At 40.1% G+C, this 25678-nt stretch overlaps 1 protein-coding gene across 1 annotated transcript in view; it reads left to right on the top strand.

The window, feature by feature from the left end:
* ARHGEF26 (Rho guanine nucleotide exchange factor 26) overlaps positions 1-25678 on the top strand; it is a 141193-nt gene that overhangs the window by 46794 nt on the left and 68721 nt on the right. Inside the window, exon 7 of the mRNA XM_021934735.2 lies at positions 22723-22875. Coding sequence (XP_021790427.2) covers positions 22723-22875 — 153 coding nt within the window. The remainder of the gene's footprint in view (positions 1-22722; positions 22876-25678) is intronic.

Raw genomic sequence — 25678 nt, 5'->3', positions numbered from 1 at the left:
ACCAGCCTGGGCAACATGGCGAAACCCTGTCTCTACAAAATATACAAAAATTAGCCAGGCGTGGTGGCACATGCCTGTAGTCCCAGCTACTTGGGAAACTGAGGTGGGAGGATCACTTGAGCCCAGGAGGCAGAAATTGCAGTGAACCGAGATAACTCCCCTGCACTCCATCCTAGGTGACAGAGACTCTGTCTCAAAAAACAAACAAAAAAACACAAGCAAAAAACCCAAAAATGTCCAAAGATTATCAAATAGCATCTATTTATATACTGAGAAGCCCAGCCACATTGACTCTGTTACCCTTCACCTTTTGTTAATGTATTATGTTAGGTGTCTTGTTTATCCTTCTAGCATTTCCTTATGCAGATGCAGGCAAATAAAAATGGTTTCTTATTGTCCCATTTTTCTTTAAAAACAGCATGCTGACTGTATACGCTATTCTGCCTCTTTTTTTCCCTCTCAACTTGTTTACATTTAAGCTCCTGAAAAAAGTCAGTGTGCCTGCAGATGCCACTTCATTTTGTCCACTTAGATCAGAACTAAGTTGCTATATTTAGCTTATGAGAAATGTGAGATAGTTCTATGAAGACTGTAGTGAAAAAAAAAAAAAAGATTAGAAATGGAAAGTAAAAGGTAGGAAATTAATGAAATTGCTATTATTTAACCCAAAGAAGAAAAGGTTTGGGCATTATTACTTTATAGATGAGAAAAGGGGAGACTCAGATGGAGGTAAAGTACCTTACCCACAGTCACCCAAGCACTCGGAGTCTCAATGGGGGCCTTCACTCGTATTAGCCTCCCAGTATTGAAGTCTCAATTCCCCATCTGCTACAGGAGCCTGATAAATTTGTGAGTGACAAGTACAGTTGATACTCATTATTTGCGGATTCCATATTTGCAAATTTACCTATTTGCTAAAATTTATTTGTAACCCAAAGTCAATACTTGTGGTTTTATGGTCATTCATAGTCATGCAAGCAAAGCAGAAAAAAAAAAAAAAAAAAAAAAAATGTGTTTCCTGACACACGTGTTTCCAGCAGAGGTTGAACAAGGCAGTGCTCTGCTTTTTCTTATACTATAAACAAGTGTCCTTCTGATGGTCCATTAAGTGCCACAGGTTTTTGTATTTTTGTGGTTTTTGTTGATCATTTTGCTGTTTACAATGATCCCAAAGCATAGTGCTAAACTGTTTAGTGCTTACAAGAAGGCTGTGGTGTCTTACAGAGAAAACGTGTGTTTAAGGTAAGCTCACAATGCTATTGTAAGTTAGAGGTCTAGTGCTGTACTGCTGTTGGCGTGAGTTCAATATTAACAAATCACCAATATGTCATAGTTATGTGTCTGCAGTGATAGTGCCATTGGCGTGAATTCATTGTTAGTGAATCAACACCATATACATTAAATAAGGTGTCTTTAAACAGAAACACAGAAAACCAAGTTGTGTATTGATCAGTTGATGAAAATGCTGTGACCAGAGGCTTGTGGGAACCCACGCTGTGTTTCTACTAGTTCAGTATTCAGTAATTCAATGTCCACAGCAACTTCATGGAACATAACTTCTGGGAATAATGAGAATAGATAGTAAATGCAAAGCCAGAAGTAGTCAGCTTCCTGCTAGTTCTAGGTGTATTTTATTTCTTCTCATTCTACCCTAAGGTACAGGAGGAATAATTTAGTTTAGATATAAGGAAAAAAAAAAAAAAAACACAACTGGCTAAGTGTGGTGGCTCATGCCTGTAATCTCAGCACTTTGCGAGGACAAGGTGGGAGAATTACTTGAGCCTGGGAGTTCAAGACCAGCCTGGGCAACGGCGAAACCCCATCTCTACAAAAAATACAAAAATTAACGTGGTGTGGTGGTGCGTTCCTGTAGTCCCCGCTACTCAGGAGCTGAGGTGGGAGGACTGCCTGAGCCCGGGAGAGGTCTAGGCTGCAGTGAGCTATGATTGTACCACTGCACTCCAGCCTGGGTGACAGAGTGAGACCGTGTCTCCAAAAAAAAAAAAAGAATGACTTCCCATTAATGAGATAACTCAGGACTGTGAAATACGATGTTTTAATGGCTTATTATAAAACATTGTAAACATTGAGACTTTTTGAAAGTTGCTTTCAGTGGTGCTACTGATAGTATAGCATGGTGACTAAGAGTGTCATCAGTCCACCTGGGTTCCATTCCCTTCTCTACCATTTGTCCTGTGTGACCTTGAGCAAAATACCTAACATCTTTGTGCTTTAGCAGTCATGGGCATAAAATGGAGACGATACGACTAACTACTTCTTTTTTTTTTTTTTTTTTTTTTGAGACGGAGTCTTGCTCTGTCGCCCAGGCTGGAGTGCCGTGGCCGGATCTACAGGCGCACTGCCAGCTTCGCCTGGCTAGTTTTTTGTATTTTTTTAGTGGAGACGGGGTTTCACCGTGTTAGCCAGGATGGTCTCGATCTCCTGACCTCGTGATCCACCCGTCTCGGCCTCCCAAAGTGCTGGGATTACAGGCTTGAGCCACCGCGCCCGGCCACGACTAACTACTTCTTTCGGTTGTTATAGAAGTTAAATGAGTCAGTCAGTCAGTCTATGGAAAGCCACTAGACTGGCTCCTGGTGTACAGTTAGTGCTTTTTAAATGATTAGAGTCATTGCATCTCCTCATTTGCCCAGGATAATTTTAGTTGTTTCGGTATAATTATTAGTTGCCTCTTTCATTCTCAAAAGATATCCCAATGTGGAGGATAAATTGTATGGTCACCCTCTAATGTAAGGATGAGTCATAATTATCAGCTAATACTGAATTATGGGCTATTTCTGTAAATACCTGTTGGGATGATTGATTTCTTTTTCTTCTTCAAGAAGTAAGTTGAAAAACTCCCTCCTCCTGGTTTCGGAGGGCTGCTTGGAGAAGAGAAATGGAAGAGGAACAGGTTGAGTATTCACATATGGCATAATTGTGTGTTGTTTCCTTATTTTGTGTTTTTGCTCAGTGAAAGAAAGTGGTCTAGAATCTGGTTCTGGCATAGAGAGATTATATCTTTCCCACTAGTCAGCTCTTTCGCTAGTAGCCAGGAAAGACTTGTGGGAAATATACTTTATATTTTAGAACAGTTTTAGGTTATAGGAAAATTGAGCAGAAAGTACAGAGTTCTCATGTACCCCCTGATAGTGCTCTTCCACCCGACACAGCTTCTACCCTACTATCAACAGCCTACACCAGAATGGTACATTTGTTGTAATTGATGAAGCTACATTGACACATCACTATTACCTAAAGTGCATAATTTACATTATGGTTTGCTCTTGATGTTCTACACTCTGTGGGATGGGTAAATGTATACTAGCATGTATTCTCCATTATAGTATCATACAGAATAGTTTCACTGCTCTAAATATCCTCTGTGTTCTACCTATTCATCCCTCTTTCCCTCCCTTTAAGCCCCTGGCAACCAGTGATCTTTTTAATTATGTCTATGGCTTCACCTTTTCTAATACTATTGAGTTTTGCAGTGTTATTTGTCCCTTGTCCCACATAGCCTTTTGAGATGGCTATGAGACATAAAAGGCACTATTGAATAGGCAGATAAATAGGTTTGGATTTGGGCCATTTGAAGACTGGAGACATATTTGGGAGTGGTTAGCACATAGATGGAATTTCAAGCAATGGTGCTGAATGAGATTGCTGGAGAAAGACTAGAGATAGAGAAGAAAAAGCTGATCACCAAGCCCTGGGGCCTTCCAACACTAAGATATTGAGAAGATCGGGATGGGGGAGGACTGGCCAAGAATGCCGAGAAGGAGAAGCCAGTGGGAGTAGAAGGAAACCCAGGAGTATGGTGTGCTCTAGAAGGCAAGCAAGATGTAAGTTTTTTTCTTCTTCTTCCACATTTATAAAGGAAGAAATCCACATGCCTTAAGAATGGTTTCAATCTCTTGTCGCGCTCTTTTGAAGATCACTATTTTGCGCCATGTCAGTGAGATACAGAGTTGTAGACAGGAAAGGCTCTGCACAAGAAGCAGGTGCAACGGACTCATTTGAGGTGTCATCAATGTAAAAAGAATACCCTTTTGGAATCCTGGAGTCGTAGCATGCCTCTGTGCCTTCCAGAAGATTATCAGAGTAATCAGCGTCACTTCCAAAGAAGTGAAAAGCGAAGAGGAGGTCGAGCACTTCACTCTAAATGGCAGTAGATGCTGTTGAAGTTTCACAGTAACTGTGGAAAGTGGATGAGTCTTCTGCTCTGGTTTGTTTTCAGAATGTAGAAAGCACAGGTTGTGTGTGGAAAGCACAGGCTTTGTATCTCTTCGTAGGCCAGTCTAGGAAGAGCCAGCCATGGCCAGGCACCATGATGCACACCTGTAATCCTAGCACTTTGGGAGGACAAGGTGGGTGGATAGCTTGAGTCCAGTGGTTCAAGACCAGCCTGGCCAACATGGCAAACCCCATCTCTACTAAAAATACAAAAATTAGCCGGGCGTGGTGGTGTGCGCCTGTAGTTCCAGCTACTCTGTAGATCGAGACATGAGAATCGGTTGCACCCAGGAGGTAGAGGTTGCAGTGAGCTGAGATCACACGACTGCACGCTAGCCTGGGCAACAGAGGAAGACTCTGTCTAAAACAAAAAAAAAAGGAAGAGCCAGCCATATAGAACAGATACATTCATTCTAAGGGGAACGTGTTCATCCCCAGTATGTTTCTTCTTACAAAATAAATATCCAAGGGGTTTTTTTGGATCATTTATAGTGATTTGGTTTATAAAAATAATTAGCTTTATAAACATAAATTGCATAAATAATGCCCCCATTTTGTAACTTAAAGTTGTCATTATAGAAGGGACAGGCTGTGCTGTACAATTGTTGACTTTGAAGTAAAATGCTTATTAAGGATCATGAGTACCAATTTTCACATGTGTCGTAGCCAAAATCAACATTTGAGAAATGGTTAAGGTTTTACAGCAACGTTTGCTTTATTGTCAGAGTATAGTATATTCAGTCAAATACTATTAATACCTTCTCATACTCTTAATTATGCCATTTCAAGGAAATTTATTAGCAAGGTTTCCATGGATTCTTCTTTGCATTACCCTCCACTCCTGCCACCTCCCCACCCCATCTGCAGCCATCCACCTAAAAATTCATTATGTTACTGCCTTGGACTTTTGCCAATATAGTATAAGTAATTGGATTTCGCTTCTGTTATAGTTTCATCTGTCTCAGATTATGAATATAAGTTGGTAAGATTTTCTGCCAATTTTAATGTACCAAGATTGCATTAAAATTATGAAGAGATGATTGAATGTAATTTTTCTTCCCTTTACTCCTTCTGTATTTGAACTGTAAAAGTTCTCAATTAATTACAGTTCTTACAGAGATATCAATTATTGCAATTTGCAAACTCCGAAGCCTTTATAATGAAAGATAAACATTTTACAACCATACATTTGTCAACGTTTGCTGCTAATTGCAGCAATTAATTCATTCTTTAATGCTTAATGTTTTACAGGTTAATGAAAGCTGGCGTTCTCTTCCCTCTTTATGTTAATATGAGAAACTTTTCAGGGGTAGGGAACAGATTGATACATGCATAAAACTATTTTTGCAATCTATTGCTTGTCTTAGCAACTAAATGAAAACCAGACGTTGCAGAGTTTTGCTTATTCTTTTCTCTGCATATGTAGAGTGGAGGCCTGCAGGTTCCTGACAAACAAGAGCAGAAGTTTGATGAGTCCCTAAAAGCTCAATTTGTTTCTAAATAAAACGTAAATTTGGAGGGTTGAAATGAGTGATTTCAGAAACCTTTTTGGCTTGGATGAAAATTAGCATCTTCTCAAGTATTAAATGCCTTGTCATTTGAAGATGATAATAGTATCTACCATCATTTATTCAGCCCAGTGTGCTGAGTACTGTGGTAAGTTCTTTTAGTACTTTATGTTATTTAATCCTTGCCCCAACCTATGAAGGATATAGTATTATCTTTTTTAGCAGATGAGAAACAGAGATTAAATAAGTTGTATCCAAGTAAGTAAGTACTCAGATACTAAATAGAGGCCAGAATTCAGACAAGATCTGACTTCAGAGCTCTCTCTACAGGGAGACAAGTTCAAATACCTGCCCTGGCAGCCAGGCCATGTAGCTGAATAAAGTAGGATGGGTGTGAGATGGGTCTGGGTAGTGGGATCACCATAAACTGGGCTATGAGTACAGCGCCAGTCGTTCCAGCCATGGTGGAATGAGTTCAGTGTTGCCAGATCTACTGATGTTTCAGAAAAAGTGGGAAATCTAGATGTGTGGTTGCAGTTCCTTAATGTTTAAATGTTTGGAGCTAATTTAGGTTTTTAAAATACACGTGTAAGGCAGTTTCAATCCATCAGCCATCCATTTGAGAGCTCTGAAGCACTCTGTGTTGGCTTGATACAATGACTGGGGCTTGTGCCTGTGCATCAGGTGGCAGTCTTGAAGTTCCTCAGAGAGCCTCTCTACAGATTCAGCAGGGGTTGGAGGGAAGAAGGGAAAATATATCTTAATTATATTAACAAATACTAATATTATGTAATTTGAGGCATTGAGGAAATACAATTATATAACTTTCAGTGATAAAGCATGCTGATCTTTCCTTCATTTTCATTCCTGTTAAAATTAATTGGGCAATCAGTTAAATAATATGCCTTTGTCAGATTTTTTATATTAGAGCACTTAAAGGATCAGGTAGATTTCTTTTTTATTGTATTAATACAGAAATAAAAACAAAGTAGCCTTTCTTTAAAAGAATGAGGAATATTTACATATATATACACACTCTTTTTTTCTGAATTAAAAAATAAGAAATTTGAGTTGGCTTGGCAAAGAAAATGAGAAAATGCTTAAAATTAGACAATATATAGATAAATATACTTTTTATAAGCATTGCAAAGAAAAATGATGAAGGAGACTATTTTTATGTTCAATCTCTAACTGTCCTTGACATAGTGTAAGTGCCCTCAGCATGCAAGTCATGATTTACTATGAGTGGATCTCCTATATATAATGCTTTTAGCCTCTATGTTTTAAAAAAAAATTGAATTTACCATTCTGTGTCATAAGACTAGAGGGTAAAATTCAGATTTTGAAAGTCTAAGAAAATGTGATGGCATCCCATTCATCTTGTATTAAAGGTTCTATAAACCATAATGGTTAGATCTTTGACCTCTGTTCCTACACCTGTACCTAGTCCTAAATCAAAATGTTGAAGCCTGACTTGGGCTGCACATGGAACTCAGTGTGGAAGCTGCATATTGTAGGCTATTTCTACTGTTGGAGAGGGAGGGCAGGCATCCTGGTAACTCTTTTTACCTTTTCATATGTTCATTAACTTTCCAAGGAAATGAAATACTTTCCTCTTCTTTTTCTACTGTTAAACTTCAAGCTAGTGTTAAAAAAGTGCAAGGAATTAATGTACCTAACCCTGGAGATTTGTAAAAGAAAAACCTTTAAAATTGTATTTTCAAAAATCTTGAGTCCTTTTAACATTCCTATAGATAATTTAGTAAAGATAAATCACACTTACTTTCTCATGAAGCTAATTGCCTCTGGTATGTATCTCCTGAGAAATACTCATTTACAAACTAGAGGCTACCAATGATTTTTGTTGCAAAGACCACTTCCCAGGGAACAATTCTCAATAACTGAAGGGGAGGGTGTTTTAGTTCCCCCTTCAAAGGAAAGTATTGGCACTGTATGTTTTGTTTTGTTTTACAAAGAAGCCAGATGGTATTTATTTTGCATAGCTGTAATAAGTTCTAAGGAAAGCACTTGGAAATGGTACTAATGTTTAATGGAAAGATGTATAAACCCACTTGGGAACTGTAAAGCATGATGCAGGGTATAGTTTAGCTATTGCATATAATAACAGGTAATCATTCTGTGCTGGCTTTGTTATTAGCCCAGGTGCCAACTCATTTTGGGGCTCTGACATTTTATAGAAACCAGAGTAGCTGCTGACAACTCAAACAGTCATGTTACCCTGGCAAGGCCTGGATCCCACAGTCTAGCTATTCAGTGGTGCCTACCTTCTGTTCTGCAGGTGTATCTTTCTCCATCCCTTTTAAACTGGAGACTATCACCCTGTGAAAGGATCACAGTGCAGCCTTCCCCTGAGTAAATGACAAATAGGCAGTTTCTTTAGTATTTTTCACATTCCTGCACCTGGCTGGGAGCCAGCTCTGCTTTTGTGGCAGAAAGTGAGGATGGAGAGAATGTTTGGGAGCCAGTCTTGGGTAGGGAAGTGACAAAATGCAAGGGTATATGTATATGGACCAAAGTTAAGATGAACTTTTTTTGGTAGTTTCCACTGTAACTATGAAGAGGCAATTGAAAAAAAAGATGTAACGTTAGAAAATGACAGACTCCCAGAAGGCATAATGATTACTTACCAGTCAACTGCTCTGGGTCCTGGTGAGTGACATAGTCCTGGTTATCAGTGTCAACATCCTTCGCAAGCGATGAAAGAAGATTTCGCAGTGACGCTACCTCACAGGATGTAGGTGGGTCCAGGCATTTAGGCTGGCTGAAAGGCATAGGGTGGCTGAGAGGTGGTTGGAAAGAACTAAGAAGAGGTGGCTCTGTGTGCTTTACATAGAGGGTGTTGTATGGTTAGAAGCCAGTAGTTAGAAATTCGGTTTGAAAAGCCGGGTCTGATGTTTCAGAGAAAAAGGGTAATGAGACCAGAGACATTTTTAGAAGCAGATTTTGGTAGATTCCTTTTACTTTTTTTAAATATATATATATATTTTTTTGTGTGAGATGAGGTTTTCCTGTATTGCCCAGGCTAGTCTCGAACTCCTGGGCTCAAACAATCCTCTCACTTCAGCCTCCTGAGTAGCTAAAATTATAGCCATACACCTCTGTGTCTGGCTTGGTCGTTTCTCTAAAAGGGGACTGATGCAAGAATAAAAGGGAGAAGAGTAAATACCATAAAAAGTCCATTGCAGAATATGTGTGTTTCAGAGCCCAGGTAGAGAAATAAGACAAGTAAGGGGTGCATGTATGAAACAGAACATTGGTGAAATGTGAGTGTTTATGGTTTACAAATTATGACTGGCAGCAGGAAGCATAGATTTAAGAATACACATGCTATAGAAATTTCCCTAAAGAAATAACATATTTTATAATTCTAAATTTACTGTTATTAAAGTTAGGGGCTGCCAGCACCTTGGTTATGGTCAAATGCCAGGTAAGATTTTGGGATATGAAACATTTGACCCTTGTGAACTAAATTGACATGCATTGGACCTCTCCAAAAGCCTTCGAAGAGGGTATAGAAGCAAACTTTCCTTAGCTTCCTATAAGTGAAACCATTATTTCCTCTTGCCAGGGTATCTTGCATGGTGATTAAGCAGAAGGATAACAGTTGGGATGTGTTAAAGACTGTGCAGGACTGGCTTTAGTGTGGACATAACTGTCTCTAATTCCCTGGTGTGACTGGGGTGGGGGGCATTTTGGCTAAATTCCCTCTCACTGACCTTACAAAGATGCTTAACATTCCACATCTCTCAGCCATTTGGATCTATAGAGTGGTTTCGATTGCATTCCATAAGGCCTGGAATTCCCTGAAGGCACTTTAGGGTCTGCCAATTTGGGTGTCAGGGAAGCCAAATAACTGGGCCCTGGGCCTCCTGACCCTACTACAAGCAGAACAGCTCTCTGTTATTGTGGAAGTCTTGGGACTTTTTGTAAGATTCACTTGAAAAGGGATGAAACACATACAAAATCCGCTATCTGGGGAAGCAGGAAAAGAGAGCACTCTGTATGTGAACAGAACTAGCTGATACAAGCCCCGGCCTTCCATCCATTTCTCTAGCTGCTGCACTTCCTATTAAAAGGACTTTATTGGCCAGGCGTGGTGGTGGCTCACACCTGTAATAATCCCAGCACTTCGGGAGGCCAAGGCAGGCAGATCACGAGGTGAGGAGTTCGAGACCAGCCTGGCCAACATGGTGAAACCCCATCTCTACTGAAAATACAAAAATTAGCCTAGCATGGTGGCAGGCACCTGTAATCGTAATCCCAGCTACTCAGGAGGCTGAGGCAAGAGAATTACTTGAACCCGGGAGGTGGAGGTTGCGGTGAGCCAAGACCATGCCATTGCACTCCAGCCTGGTCGACAGAGCGAGACACCATCTCAAAATAAACAAACAAACAAACAAGCTTTATTGAGATCACAATTCATATGCCATACAAATAACCCATTTAAATTGTATAATTTAGTGATTTTTAGTATAGTCACAGATCATGCAACCATCACCACAGTTTCACGATTTCATCACCTCCAAAAGAAATGCCCTACCCATTAGCACTCGCCATTTCCCACCACACTTCCCCTGCTCTAGGCTGCCACCAATCTACTTTCTGTTTCTATGGATTTGACTGTTCTGGATATTTCATATTAATAGAATATATAAATGTGGTCTTTTATGACTGCTTTCTTTTATCTAGCATAAGGTTTTTCAAGGTTTATCCATATTGTAATGTGTAAGTAAGTACTTTTCATTGCTGAATAATACGTTATTGTATGGATGTGTCACGTTTTATTTATCTACTCAGTAATTAGTGGATATTGGGTTCTATTTTTTATTTTAAATTATGCTGCTATGAACATTTGTGTTCAAGTTTTTGTGCTTTAGATTTTTATTTCCCCCCCGGTATATACTTAGGAGTGGAATTGAAGGGTCATATGGAAACTATGTTTAACATTTTGAGGAACTGCCAGCCTCTTCTTAAGTGGATGATATGTGTAGACTTGCAGCTGGCCTCTTTACCACCTTTGCACCTCAGTTCAGTCTTTTCCAGCCCTGCATCCTGCCCTTCATCCTGCTCCCTCCAGGGTTACTTTCCTAAAATACCAGAAACCCTAGTGGTTCTCTTGTTACTTCGAAACGAATTGAAACTCCCTAACAGGGCATTTCAAGTTCTGCACAGTCTAGGCCCAGACTATGTTTATAATTTCATTTAATAGTAATTTCCAAGTTCTTTTGTAGATGTTTCATTATACAAGTCAGTGATTATTAAACTTCTTTTTGTTATGGACCACTTTGAAAATCTTCCAATAGCCATATGTTTCTTGCTTCCTCAAAAAACAAAACAAAACAAAACAAAACAAAATATATATATATATATATGCATGTATAATTGTACTGACACAACAAACTTGGCATGTAACTTCGGAGAGCTTGTGATTGCTCTGACACCATTAGCAAACCGTGAAGTTCACCAACACATTGCCTGGGCATAATCTGAGTATTCTGTCTTTGTTCAAACTACTCTCTCACCTCTCTCCTCCCTTTTCTCCTGCCTTCCTCCTTCCTGCCGATTGCCTGATGAGAAGCTTTCTTGCTTTTTAGAGTATCTTTCAGAGAATCTACTGGAAAGGAAAGTAGTTTGGCTCCTTTTTCCACCATTGCTGCTCCGCAATTGTTTATGCAGTCCTGCAGCAGGTCCCTGAGGGAATTGAACAGAGAGGGCTAGCCTCTCTGAGAACTAGATGGTGAGTGCCGTGAAGACAGAGACTTTTGTTGCAATTGTCTTGGGCTGTGTATTTTATAAGTCTAGAATAGAGCCTGGCATATAATAGGCATTCACTAAGTAGTCACTGAAAGAATGGGTAGGGAAGGGAATTGGGTCTGGAACCATCAGCTTTCTGGGATGGATGAAGCTATATGGTAGGGCCTAGGAGTAACAAGGGACCCATATGCAGATACTGGATGTTGGTTACTGGGAATGGAACAAGAGGTTAGAAGAGAGTTTTTAAAACAGATTAAGAGGATGTATTAGTTTTCTATTGCTGCTGTAACAAATTACCACAAACTTAGTGGTTTAAAACAACACAAATTTATTCTTTTGCAATTCTGAAGGTGGGAAGTCTGAAATCAATTTCACTGGGTTAAAGTCACGGTGTCACTAGGCTGTTTCCTCTGGAGGCTCTAAGGGGAGAATCCGTTTTCTTGCCTTTTCCAGCTTCTAGAAGTCACTTTTGTATCTTGGCTTATGAATTTTTCTGTCTTCGAAACCTACTGCTTACCATCTTCTCTCTGATTTCTACTTCTCTTCTGACTCTTATCCTCCTGCTCCCCTCTTATAAGGACCTCTATGATTACTTTAAGCCCACCTGGATAATCCAGGATGATTTTCCCATTTCAGTCTCATTAATCACGTCTGTAAAATCACTTTTACCATGTTAGATAACATACTCACAGGACATGGACATTTTTGAGATGATGGACATAAGTAATAGACGTGTACATGGCCATAACTTAGCCTGCCACAGGGGGCTCTAAAAATAAACATGACGCCCTTTGTGTTTTTGCCAAGTATGTCTGTGCCTTGCTCAGGGCTTCTTAATTGTGACATGACTTCTCCTCACAATGATTACACTAAGGCCAAGGACAGTATTTGCATGTAAAGAAATGTTCCACCACTTCTCAGTTGCTGAGAACTGTTAGTTTTCCTTGGTTCATTTCTCTCCCACATGTAACTCACTGGGGAGGTACCAACACAAAGGACTTAAAAAGTTCTGTGCTGCATCCTCCTCTAATTTTGTCATTGATAAGTACCTACTAAATTTTTAAAAAGTTGATAAGAAAGTGTTTACCTGTGATTCTGAGCAGATCTGGTATATGACAGGATTATGTTACACCTGCCCACCCAGACTTAATGGAAATACAGGATAGGAATGAGGCTTGCTGTCCTTGAACTGCATGAACTAGAAAATGAAGAAGCCTGCTGGCTTTATTTAAAAGACATGTGAATTCTATGAATTCATATAAGAGGGAAAGGCATTTTATTGCACTTTAAATGACGATTAATGTTAATGAGCATGTACCATGTGCCAGATCATGTTCTAGGCACTTAACATGTTTTAGCTCAGTCAGCGTGAGAACCTAATGAGATCATACCATTATATTCCCATTTTGCAAATAAGGAAATAAAGGCATGATGTGGGGATGTAAAATTGCCTACGGGTATATGGCTAATAAAAGAGGGAGCTGGGATTTGAACCCACGTGGTTTGGCTCCAGAGTTTTCACTTGTAACCAGTACCCTGCTGACATTTCCCAAAGAGGTGATGTGCATGGTACATTATTAGCCTAGCTAGTGCTACAGTATGTACAGTGTGGCAATCTGTGAAATGGACTTTGTCTGGAAGTGTATTCACTTATAGATATTATTATAGAGTTTACTCATGAGGTAACAGATCCCATCTCACCAATATCGAAGGAAAAGGAAAGCATAAAGTTTGGGAAAAAGAGAAGGTGGAAAGTCTGGTCTTTGGTTTTGAGGAGGTGATTTGGAAACCTAATAAGCATACTTTCCCTCTTTTCATTCTTTTATTCTCACTACCTTTGATTTACAAGACCTTTTCTTCCTGGCATGCTTCCTTTTTCTCTTGGTTGCCAGTGGTCTTTCTTGGGCTGATCACTGTCTATAGCAGGACTGTTGGCCCTGTCTTCTCCGCTGAGTTGTTTGTTTTGTTTTCATAAATGAATAATGGAAATTTATCATTTCCAAATCTACTTAAAATCAGGGCAAGGACTTGTTTACCCCATACATCTTATTCTTCTGATGCTTTGCTAATCCATGCTAATAATATTTAAAAAGAAAGTATTTTAAAGCCTTTGATTAAAGTTGAAGGGGAGGGTTGTGTGAAAGGGGTAAGCTGGAATCAGCTGCTTCATATGAGCTGGAGCAGGATTGGAAAATATCAGAAAGGAAGTGAAATTCTATTTCCCTCATGTAGACAAGCATCATTTTCCTTAGGATACTGTGGCTTAAGAAACTGACCTCTGGGGTTTTTCATAATCCTGTACTCTGGTTCCATTTTTTGGTTTGTTTGTTTGTTTTGTTTTGTTTTAATGAAACTGATGGAAGCTATAGAAAGCATTTCTTTTTTTTAGGAAGACAGCTTTCGGGGGGCATATTTAATAAAGAAAACCTGAGATTCAAGGATTTGGGGCCCACTTTAAATGTTATTTTTACCATTGGCTGAATTTGAATGCGAAGTATCATGGGCGCTCCCTGAAAAGGAACTGGAAATAGTGCCCAAAGAGAAATGTGTTCTTTCCTGTACTGATTTTTATCCCAGAATGACCAGTCCACAATAGGAAAGGGGACTTTGGCATGCAAAAGCTTTTTCATTTTACTTGACTTCATTCCAATATTCTGTAAATTCATTCTTCGTGCAGTTTCCAAGCAGCAACTAAGAATCCACATTCTCCCAGTTTGTTTATAATTTATTATTTATACCCCAACTGCATCCATAAAAGGCTCAAGGAAACTTACAATAAAATACGTGTACTCAATGAGGCTGTTTAAGTGGGAAACAAAACAAGGCAAACAAGGCAGAGTTGAAGAGAGCAAGCATGCCTAGCCACTTCTGTTCGAGTTTCTGTGAGTGAGGGTTAAACAGCAATACCCTTCTGGGCAGCTAAAATGGAAAGGTCACATAATTGGTTTTATAGCAATCGTATCCTGAAAGCAAATGTTCCTTAGAAGTCAAACCTTTCCTAGGATTTGAATTTTCAAGAATTTTTGCCAGGCAATGGATTAGCAAAACTGTTCTTGCAGATGCAAACCCTGCATGGAGGATGCTGTGTACGGAGTGTAAACTTCCACACGTGATATTTGCCAACCTGATTCTGACAGCTGGGAAAGCTGGCCTCCCCGCGGAGCTCACCCCCATCAGAAGTGATAGTTTAATGTGGTTACTAAATCATCCTGGTAGATACTTGCTTTGTATTTTTTTCTCATTGTTCTCCTTGGAAGAATGCACTTTAATAGTGGGGCAAGGAAGAATAATAGGGACCTAGTATTGATTCATTCAGTGTATCTATTGAGTGTTTACTCTTTGTTAGGCACTGGAGATCCCAGGGTGAACAGGCATACTTGTCTGTGTCTCCATGGTCATATATAAAATTAGGGGGCAGTTTTCATTAGATGGAAATTAATGGTTATATCCACATGAAAAATGTAATTATAAATTGAAAAGCTCTCCATAATAACCCAGAGCATCTCAGGCCCAAGCATTCACAGACTCTTTTCTCTTCTAAGGATGTTGTGGTAAGAGTGCTGGCATATGTTTTCTGTCATTCATTATCCCTATATCTGAGGAGTGTTATCCTCATTTCTGGGAGAAATTAAAATATGGGTGAATGCATTTGAGTAGCACAGAAACAAAAGAATCAAGTCTGCAGGTTACCATGGGAACAAGTTCCTTTTTCTCCACTTTATTTCTGTGAAGCAAGTTCAAATGATAAATAAATGGTCATTTTTAGGCAAAAACTCAAGTCTTAATAGTATTAGAATTGCAAGGTCTTTTTTTTTTATACTGTTTTCCTATATTTTTATGGTCTTGTATATATTCCTTCTAGCAAATACATTATCAGTAAGAGGAAGGACTAAGTACGTCGGAGCCTTAACTGATACGGAAGAGTTGAGGGACACTTGGTTTTGTAGTCTCTCTGCCTCTCCCTCCCCGGGCTCCCACTCCACTCTCCTTCTCCTTCTTTGGGATTTGCCAGGTGCCTTGAACTGAAGGTGTCTGTGCAGAGCTAGATTTAAACCTAAGCAGGCTCTGTGTTGTGTGGTATTAAGGCTAAGAAAACCCTTTGATTCAAAGTCCTGAAAATACCCTTAGCTTGTGTCTTTTACCTCAGTCTCTTCTGCCATTTATCCAGGCTGATCTTTAAGGTTTAACAGGATGACAAGAATTGTTTAACAAAAATTATCCTAGAGATTTTAAGGATCAAACAGTAGCTATAAGAATGGGAACGAGAACTACCAGAGCATTTTTGTTTAGAGCTTTTTTTTTTTTTTCCCTCATGTCCCAAACCACTTTTAATTTCTTATCCTCTTATTATCAATCCAGAGATAAAATTTCAGAAGAAAAGGCTAAAATAGAATGTGAGAAGACATATAGTCTGCTGAAAAGGAAATCTCTTGAGACCTTTACCAGATCAGGATGTAGGTAGGATATTTTCTGATTGAGAAGCAACTGTCCTATACTTTTGTCAAATCAACACATTTCCTATCACTGTTAGTCTCTGGTGAAGGATTCGTTGATGAGCTTCGTCTTCTTCAGCATTGATTTTGATGTGTTGTTAATGGCTGCCTGGAGTGTAAACTCTGCATGTAGGCAGAGTGCCAGACAGTTACTGATGCCTGCCATGGGTTAATGGCGGTGCGCTTGCCATGCTTTTACTCTCTCTGATCCAGTATGTCAAAAGAAACTGACGTCGACCTTCAGTGTCAATGTGACCACCAAAAAAATTCCAAATAAAGAAGCCCCAAATCTCACTTACTGGCAGCAGATATAAATTCATTTTGGTAGAGTACAGAACGTTCTGTATTAGGAAAGTATTTCCAGCAGCACATACTTTGCTGCCACTTATCTGGAATATTTCTTTGTTTAGTGAAGATATTTTATTATATAACAGCAACTTAGACATGTGAAACCTGCCTGGTATGTTACAAGTCTCCAGCCTTAGTGAATATGAACTTCTCTGGTAGGATAATGCAGCCATTTAGATTGACAGCTCATTTAAGTGAGGGAGACGTCCAGGAATGATTTCAGTTTGCTTTAGGCAGATGGATATTAATGAAGAAAAAGTACCTTGTAAGGATGCCATTCTGAGGAGGGCACAGGACAGCGGCATTGATTATAACCAGAGCTCCTTTTTTCCTGTGTTTCCAGAGCTAGAACGCTGAGTGCTGAGCTGCTTAGCCTCCCTGGCATCCTCCTGAATTGGATAGGGGAGGGGCTGGTCTGGCAGGTTTTTCAGAAAATGCAGCTGGCGTTGAAGAAACTCAGATTGGACTTGGTCTCACGTTAGTAATCCTAATTGAAGAAGTGTAAAGACTTGTGCTGGGAGTTTGTGTCTTCATAGGTGGCCCTTCCTGTACCTACTGCAGTTCTGGGAAACCAACTTGTGGTCAATTAAATATATGTTGACTTACCAGTGATAAAAGCAAGGTAGAGACTGACCACTTTAAAAGCAAGACAGAGACTGACCCAATTTGTGGGTATTACTCTCTTAGTAAAATAATAGAACAAAATTCTTTTACATGTTTCACCTTTATCATTTTCTATTTAAAACAATAAATTTCATTTGTTTATATATTCACTTATCAAATATTTGACTGTCTCCTATATTCCAGGTACTGTGGCCAGGTCTGGGGTGTGTGTGTGTGTGTGTGTGTTTGTGTATACACATACTATATATACATACACACTATATGTATGTACACACACTATATATATACACACACTATATATATGTGTGTGTGTGTGTGTATATATATATAGTAGTGAACACAACAGACATGGCCCCATCTTCTAGACCTTGCTAAGAGAGACAAAAGTAAACAAAAATTATAAAAGAATTAATTGCCATCATAGCAGGTACACTGAAGAAAAAGTATGGGGGTTTATGAAGTCATAGAACCAGAGAGCTTAGCCTATCCCAGTAGGGTCAGGGACAGCTTCCTGGAAGAGATGAAATTTAATCTGATACATGAAGGATGAGTGGGATTCATGAGGCAAAAAGGGGAGCGAGAATAGGAGGGCCAAAATGAATAACCCCCAGAGGGCTTCACAGGGCACCCGTAAACCAGTATTTGATCACACTGTGTCAGCCAGGACCAGAGCACATTGCTGGCTGTGATTCTCCTGATTATCTTTCTTGGAGGCTGAACCTAATATGGTTGCGGACCTGTCTGTTGTCTTCACATCTTGTCGTGGCGTGGATCTTACTGTGAACGTCTGCACTCTGTTGATTTCTGTAATTTATTTGCTGAGACCATTCAACATTAATCTTCTTGGAGAATGAGCTCTTTCTTTTCAGTTCCAGCTGCTACTCTTCTTGCTGGATGTCTTCGTTGAGGGCTGGCCAGTAGTAACAGGTGGGCAAGATCAGCCCCCTGCTGAGAGCTGAGACAGCAGGTGTTTTGGTTCAAGCACAGGGTCTGGCTCTGGTTTCAAACTAAGTTGTGACTTAAGCACTCTTTGCCTTGGTTTTCTTATCTGTAAAATGGGTATAATGACCATCTCATAAAGCAGGCTTGCTGTTGGTTTTGTTTTTTCCTCAAAAATGTAGTGCCACATTTAAGATCATCACATAATAAAGCAACCACAAAAGGCCTAAAGAAAATCCCTGCAGTTTTAAAAAATGTTAGAAGAAAGCTTACTAGACCATAAGCAAGCTCCACATCAGGCTCTTTTTTCAAACATGGGCTTTAGCTGAATCTTGAACCTCCTGGGAGGTTGGCTTTGTATGTTTGATAGGACCATTGTCTGCACAGCTGAGGAGCTCACCTGGGCAGACTGCAATCATTTAAAGCACTTATTTGAAGTATGGGTGTGAGTTTCCTGGTGATGGTGAGTTGACAGTCAAACAGGGCTAACTTGTGTTTCTGGTTAGGAGAGAATGTTCCTAGGCAGCTTTTCCTGGTCCACAGAAGGTTTCTCTTTAGGGGTGAGACTGGAAATGCTTTAGGGGGAAAAAAAAGATAAAGGTTGTGTAACATGATTGGTTATAAAACATGAACATCTTGGTAATACTACAAAGAGGAAATAATGAAAGTATTACCCCAGAAAAAAATTCATAGAACTTAAATACGTATTTCCATTAAAAAGTTGTCCTCCCAGTAGGCCCAAATTATTTCATTCAAGTTTCATCCGGGGAACCAGAATACTTCTACTTTTGCTTCAGATTTGATTTGATTCACCAGCAGTCTTGGTTCTCGAAATCATACCTCATGTTTTAGAAATACTTTCTTGGTCTTTTTGTAGCTAGGTCACTTAGTAAAGTATGCAAATTTCCCAGAATAACCAGTAGATCATTTAACATAGAAAGCTTTAAAATATGTCTTAATTATGTCATTGTAAAAATACAAGATGGGTGGTTTGGTTTATATTGAAGTAAGTAGCATAAACAGATATTTAATTAGTACCTTATTTTTAATATTGTGCTTTGGCAAAACTTTTACAGTGATAAATGAAATTTTCCTTTTAATTCAGAAAAGCCAAGTTACTGTTGTTTTTGGTTATATAGTTGCATTCCTTCAGGCTGGTAACAGTGTAAGCTAAAGACAAATTGTAAGAGATACTTGCCTTAAGATATTTATATCCTAGAATTACATGATAATGGCTTTATGGTTTCTTCTTTTTTCAATTTTCTTTGAACAATTTTCTATACATTTGCATTACAAAACAATTGTACAAATATTTCATATTTATGTGAAAACGAGCTAGAAATCAAGTAGTCTCAACTATACAGTACCTAGAATTCACATTCCTCTGAATTCTCACAGATGTGTATTTTTAGCTGTCCATTAGACATCTCCAAGGCAAAATTAAATGGAGCTCTTCCTGCTTCTTCCCCCTCTTCCTGAATCTCTGTCTTCATTAATAGTTTAAGAACCCACTTTGTTGCCCAGGTGGAAACCTTGACCAGAAATCTCAGCATCTTCCTTGACTTCCCATCTAATGAATTTCTTGAGTCTATTAATTTTATCTCCAGATTGTTACCCTACGCTGCGTCCTCTCTTGATTTCCCACTACTAGGCTTTATTGTTGACTTGCCCAGATTAGCCACCTAACCAGCCTGCTTGCCATCTGTCCCTCCCTGCTAGTAATCCATCCTTGCTCTGCTCCAGTTTTCTCGGATTGAGTGATTTATTGGCTTCCACACCTCCAGTGGTTTCTTATAGTCTGCAGATTAATCCCAAACTTTCCAGCACACAATCTAACCTTTGCAATTGAGCTCAAGCCTGCTCTGCAGTCTTCTTTCTATGCCCTTGTTCCTCCTAGAGTCTATACCTCAGCTCCACTGAACTTCCCAGTTTCCCCAACCAGACCCACGTTGCTTCCTCTGCCCATTGTGCTTCTTTCCCCTGCTCCCGTCATGTCATCTTTGGCAGTGATGATCCAGCTTACACGTGTCCTCACCTGTGCTTACCGCGAGGGTGGTTACTCTGCCCTCTGGAGTTTTCTTTGTAGGCCTCTTTATTTTTATTCACTATACTTCTGACACCAAATGTGTGATTTTTTTTCTTATATCAACCAATTCTCTAACCCTCGAGACACCAATTGTGTGTCCTACATTTCCAGTCCTACAGTTTCAGTTCCGACATTAACCACCCTGAGTTTGCATCAGACTCCACAGGTTTAAGGTTTCAGCCCACAAAACTGCCCTCATTTAAGACGGCAGATGCAAACATTGGGTCCCCAGGTTACCCACACTTCTCTCCTACTTGGCTACGAAGTTGCAGGGGGATTTCCACAATCCACCACTCTTTCAGGCCCTGATGCTTTGCTAAAATGATTCACAGAACTCAAGAAGGTACTCTACAATTTCTGGTTTATTATATAGGGTACAACTCAAGAACAGCCAAATACAAAGATTGTTACAGGGCAAGGCTGGAGGGGGTGTAGGTACTGCAGACCACCTAGTCCCTCTCAGGGCCTGCTACCCTCCCAGCACCTCAAGGTGTTCATCGTCCCTCCCTAACCCCATCATTTAAGGGTTATGATGGAGGCTTTATTACGTAGCCATAATTGATTAAATCATCGTTCCTTGACAATTGAACTCAAACTCTTATGACTGGAGGTAGGCAGGCATGGCTAAAAGTTCCAACCCTGCAATCCTTGCTTGGTCTTTCTGGCATGCAGAGAGCCATGCCGAAGCTATCTAAGGGCCCCCAGCTACCAGTCATCTCGCTGGCATACGAAAGACACTCCTATCACTCTGGAGATTCCAGGTATTTCGGGAGCTGTGTTCCAAGAACCAGGGATGAAGACCAAATACTTATTATTTTATTATGCCACACCTGTGTTATAGATCCTCTATTGTAATTGGCTGCATGCCTCCCATCAACTACTCCACTGCGAGTGTTGGGAGGGAAAGGATCATTTCTTACTCAATTTTGTTTAGTGAACTAACCTCTCCTTGGTATATAATTCAGCTTCTTCTGTTTTGGTTCAGGTATTATGCTATCATTTCTCTACACACTCTCAAACACACACACACACAGATACCCACACCCCCACACCCATACACATACTATTGCACAGTGTGGTTAAAATTCCACCGATAGATATATACCCCAGAGACTTGAAAACAGACACACAAATAGATATTCGTATGCAAATGTTCATAGCAGCATTATTCCAGGTAGCCAAAAACTAGAAACTACCCAAGTCTCCATCAGCAGATGAATGGATAAACAATGGCTATCTATATGACATATATAATATATATCATATATATGTATATTATAGATACATACATTTGTTTGTATGTATATATTTAGGTGACCCTAAATTGCTATCTATTTATACACTAAATCTGGTAACACTGGCCGGGTGTGGTGGCTCACGCCTGTAATCCCAACACTTTGGGAGGCCAAGGTGGGTAGATCAGTTGAGGTCAGGAGTTTGAGACCAGCCCGGTCAATATGGTGAAACCCCATCTCTACTAAAAAATACAAAAAGTAGCCAGGCATGGTGGCACATGCCTGTAATCTCAACTACTCAGGAGGCTGAGGCAGGAGAATCACTTGATCCTGGAAAGCAAAGATTGCAGTGTGGTGAGAGATAATGCCAGTGCACTCCAGCCTCGGTGAGAGAGTGAGGCCCTTTCTCAGAAGAAAGAAAGAAAGAAAAGAAAGAAAGGAAAGCAAGAAAGAGAGAGAGAGAGGGAGGGAGGGAGAGAGGAAGAAAGGAAGGAAGGAAGGAAGGAAGGAAGGAAGGAAGAAAGGAAGAAAGGAAGAAAGGAAAGAGAGATGAAGGGAAGAAGGGAGAAAGGAAGGGATTGGAGGGAGGAAGGGAGGGATTTAAATACCATGTATATTATCAGGTTTAAAATAATATGATTATTTTTATTTTGACTAACATATAGTGTTAGATTTATTTCAGACTGTTGTTTTGTTTTTTGTTTTTTAATTTTTATTGAGACGGAGTGTGTCGCCAGGCTGGAGTGCAGTGGCGTGATCTTGGCTCACTGCAACCTCCACCTCTTGGGTTCAAGCGATTCTCTTGCCTCAGCCTCCCGAGTAGCTGGGACTACAGCCACATGTCACCACACCTGGCTAATTTTTGTATTTTTAGTGGAGACAGCATTTCACCATGTTGGCCAGGATGGTCTCGATCCCTCCAACTCGTGATCTACCCGCCTCGGCCTCCGAAAGTGCTGGGATTACAGGTGTGGGCCACCATGCCTGGCCTCAGACTTATTTTTTAAGCATTTATTTAGGTGTTTTGTTCATGTACTTTTCAATAAATAAAATATATAAGCATTCATTCCCCTTCCCATAAAGAATTCTTGAAAAATAGTGAAATACGTTTAGCCTAAAGTACCTGAAGGCGGAGCAATGCCTCGGATTATCGGTGTTTGAAGCCAAACACTTGAAGCAATAAGAAGGTTTTTTTTTGGTTTTGTCTTGTCTTGAACTCCTGGCCTCAAGTGATCTTCCTGCCTCAGCCTCCAAAAGTGCTGAGATTATAGGCATGAGCCAATGCCCATCCTCAAGGAGGTGTTGATATGATAGACTTAAACTTAGATAAAATTTTTGTAGTTTTTAAAAATATTTTTTAGTTGGTACTGTGTACTGTTGAATTTTCAAACCCCATGTAATAACATTACATGAGGATAACCTGTTATCTGTTAGAGTGTATGAAAGATGTGTAAACTTTTTTCCCTTTGGTTTTTCAGGTTCTTTATAGAGTTGGAAGCAAGACATCAGAATAATATCTTCATAGATGATATAAGTGACATCGTGGAAAAACACACAGCATCCACATTTGACCCATACGTGAAATACTGCACAAATGAAGTCTACCAACAACGAACACTACAAAAATTGTTGTAAGCAATGTTGAATGCTACAGTTTTAATAGTCTAACCTAGTTTTAATTAGTCTACATTGACTGAAATTAATTGATCTTTTGAATTGTATTTAGGAATGCCTTCTGATAGGCTATTTCCCCGAGGAGAAATGTTTAAGAGCATTACTTTTAGGGCGAGGGTGTTTAAGTAGAAAAATCTAGTGGGTAGAGAATTTTCTGTCTTATGAAATTTTCGTTTGTTCTTGATGTTGTCCTTGTTGGTTGTTTCTTTGTTTTTAATTGCTGTAAGACACAGAGGTGGTCCTCACTCCAAACCGGCAGTTTTCTGAGCTTTTAACTGGCAATTAAGTGGTTTCCCTGAGGCCTAGAGGGGATTCTTGAGTAGATTGAGCTAGAAGCTAAAATTCAGGGTTTTCTCTACTATTCTAATGAATTGTTTACAAAAATTGCTGATTATTCCTCCCCTTGGGTAGTTAGGATTGAGGAGAGGAGAGAAGTTCTGAAGGAAGGCAATAGAAAAAAATAATGTTCTTGAAGATTTCAGTTATGCAGCAGAAGTCTCAAGTATTAGATTTCCCGACACTTCTTTTTGTCCTTTTTAGGTTACTGAGAGTTTTGATGTGATACATAATGCCATCTGCATCCTTAAAAGAGTCACCAATTGTTCAGTAATGCCTATGTGTATTTTAAAGAGTCCTGTTTATCACAAGTAGCTGTTTTCCAGCACAGTTGTGCACTGCTGTAGACCCAGTTTGGGAGCTTAATGGCTGTTATCCTTCTCACCCCCTCCTGTGAGCTGTGGCATTTATGACCATAGCGTGGAGCTTTGGTCAACTTCTGTGCAATTTGTGAGACCCCTATGGAGGAGTAGGGGTTGAGGATGACTAACTTATGGCTGCTTGGAGAAATAGTCAAAGCCTCCAAGCTGGTGAGAAGGGCTGATGATGGCTCCCTTGCTTCACATCTTCATGACATTTTCATATAGCCAGAGTGGAAAACACACAGCTGCCAACCCCAAATGAGGTTTTTAATATAAAGCAGGGTTTGTTCGCACAATTGACATTTTGGACTGGATAAGTCTTTGTGGTGGGCTGTCCTATGCATGGTAAGATGCTTAAGGGCATCCCTGGCTTCCATCTGCTAGATGCCAAAAATCTCCCCAGACATTGCAGAAGGTCCCCTGAGGGTAAAACCACACCCATCACTTCCTCACTCCACCACCCCCTGGTGGGAACGGCTGCTATAGGGACAGAGGTTGCTCTGTAACTGTTAGAGAATGCAAGTTCATGTCTGAAAACAAGGCCTTGAATTAGAGATAAATTTGGGTTTCATTTTGTTTTGCAGAATTTAAAAAACGTCACTAGGTACTGCTATGCATCGAGTGACTCTTAAAGGTTTTATCTAAATTAGCTTAATGATAACATCATCTGCACTTTCACATGGCAATTAGTAGTTGTGTTTTCAGGGGCTTTGTTGTAGTTGATGAGTTGATGTGATTCCGCCCCCCCCCCCCCCCCACCCAGATGGAGTCTCTCTCTGTCGCCCAGGCTAGAGTGCAGTGGCACAATCTCGGGTCACTGCAACTTCCACATCCCAGGTTCAAGCGATTCTCTTGTCTCAGCCTCCCGAGTAGCTGGGACTACAAGTGCGTGCCACCACACCTGTCTAATTTTTTGTATTTTTAGTAGAGGCCGGGTTTCATCGTGTTAGCCAGGATGATCTCGATCTCCTGACCTCATGATCCACCTGTCTCTGCCTCCCAAAGTTCTGGGATTACAGGCATCAGCCACCGTGCCTGGCCCACAGTTGATGTGAATTTAAGGTTAGAGCAGTGGCTTTCAATTCTAGCTGTATGTTAGAAATACTTTGGGACCTGGAAATGAGCAAATATACAGTGTCCAGAGTCCATCCCAGACTATTTAATCAGAACCTTTGGAAGGTGAGGGAGGGGACTGGGACCTGAGTTATTTAAATATACAACTAATTTAGAGTTTTTTAAATATATTTTTTTAACTTTCTAAAAATCTTGGCAAAGCTGTCAGTAAAAGGAAACTTAAAACTTCTCAGTTAGAGAAAATGGAAATGAAATGTTATGTATCATTTCTTTTGCTATTCTGGCATTCTCCCCCTCCCTGCTTTTAGTAGCAGCCTTGAACAAAATTATTTCATTTTCAAAATAACATTTTTAAAAAAATGACTCTATTGCCACTATCCTGCTTCCTTCTCCCCTTATGGGAGTACAGTATCCATCTACCTCCTACCCTCCCTGCCTTGGAAAGTGGCAGTGGCGCTCTACAGAGCTCCTCATGGGATGAAGTGAGGTAAGAGAGTGAGAGATGGGGGGGACAAGAGTGTCAGATTTAACATTAGAAAACTTAGGTTTGAGGCCGGGCACAGTGGCTCATGCCTGTAATCTCACCACTTTGAGAGGCCGAGGCAGGTGGATTACTTGAAACCAGGAGTTCGAGACTACCCTGGCCAACATGACGAAACCCTGTCTCTACTAAAGGTACAAAAATTAGCTGGGCGTCATGGCGCACACCTGTAATCCCAGCTACTCGTGAGGCTGAGGCATAGAATCGCTTGAACCTGGGAGGCTGCAGTGAGCCGAGATCGTGCCACTGCACTCCAGCCTGGGTGACGGAGCAAGACTCCATCTCAAAAAAAAAACCAAACAAACCTGGGTTTGACTTCTGTCTTTGCCAGTTACTAAGTCATATTTACTTGGTGAGGTAGGGACCTTTCTGCATTCCATTTTCTTACTGAAATCCCTATCTGGCCTTCCTTAAAAGTTATGTAGGTGGTTCCACATGAAAGAATGT

This window comes from Papio anubis, chromosome 2 (genome assembly GCF_008728515.1).
Source record: "Papio anubis isolate 15944 chromosome 2, Panubis1.0, whole genome shotgun sequence".
Lineage (NCBI taxonomy): Eukaryota > Metazoa > Chordata > Mammalia > Primates > Cercopithecidae > Papio > Papio anubis.
This window is presented reverse-complemented; position numbering and strand designations above follow the sequence as displayed.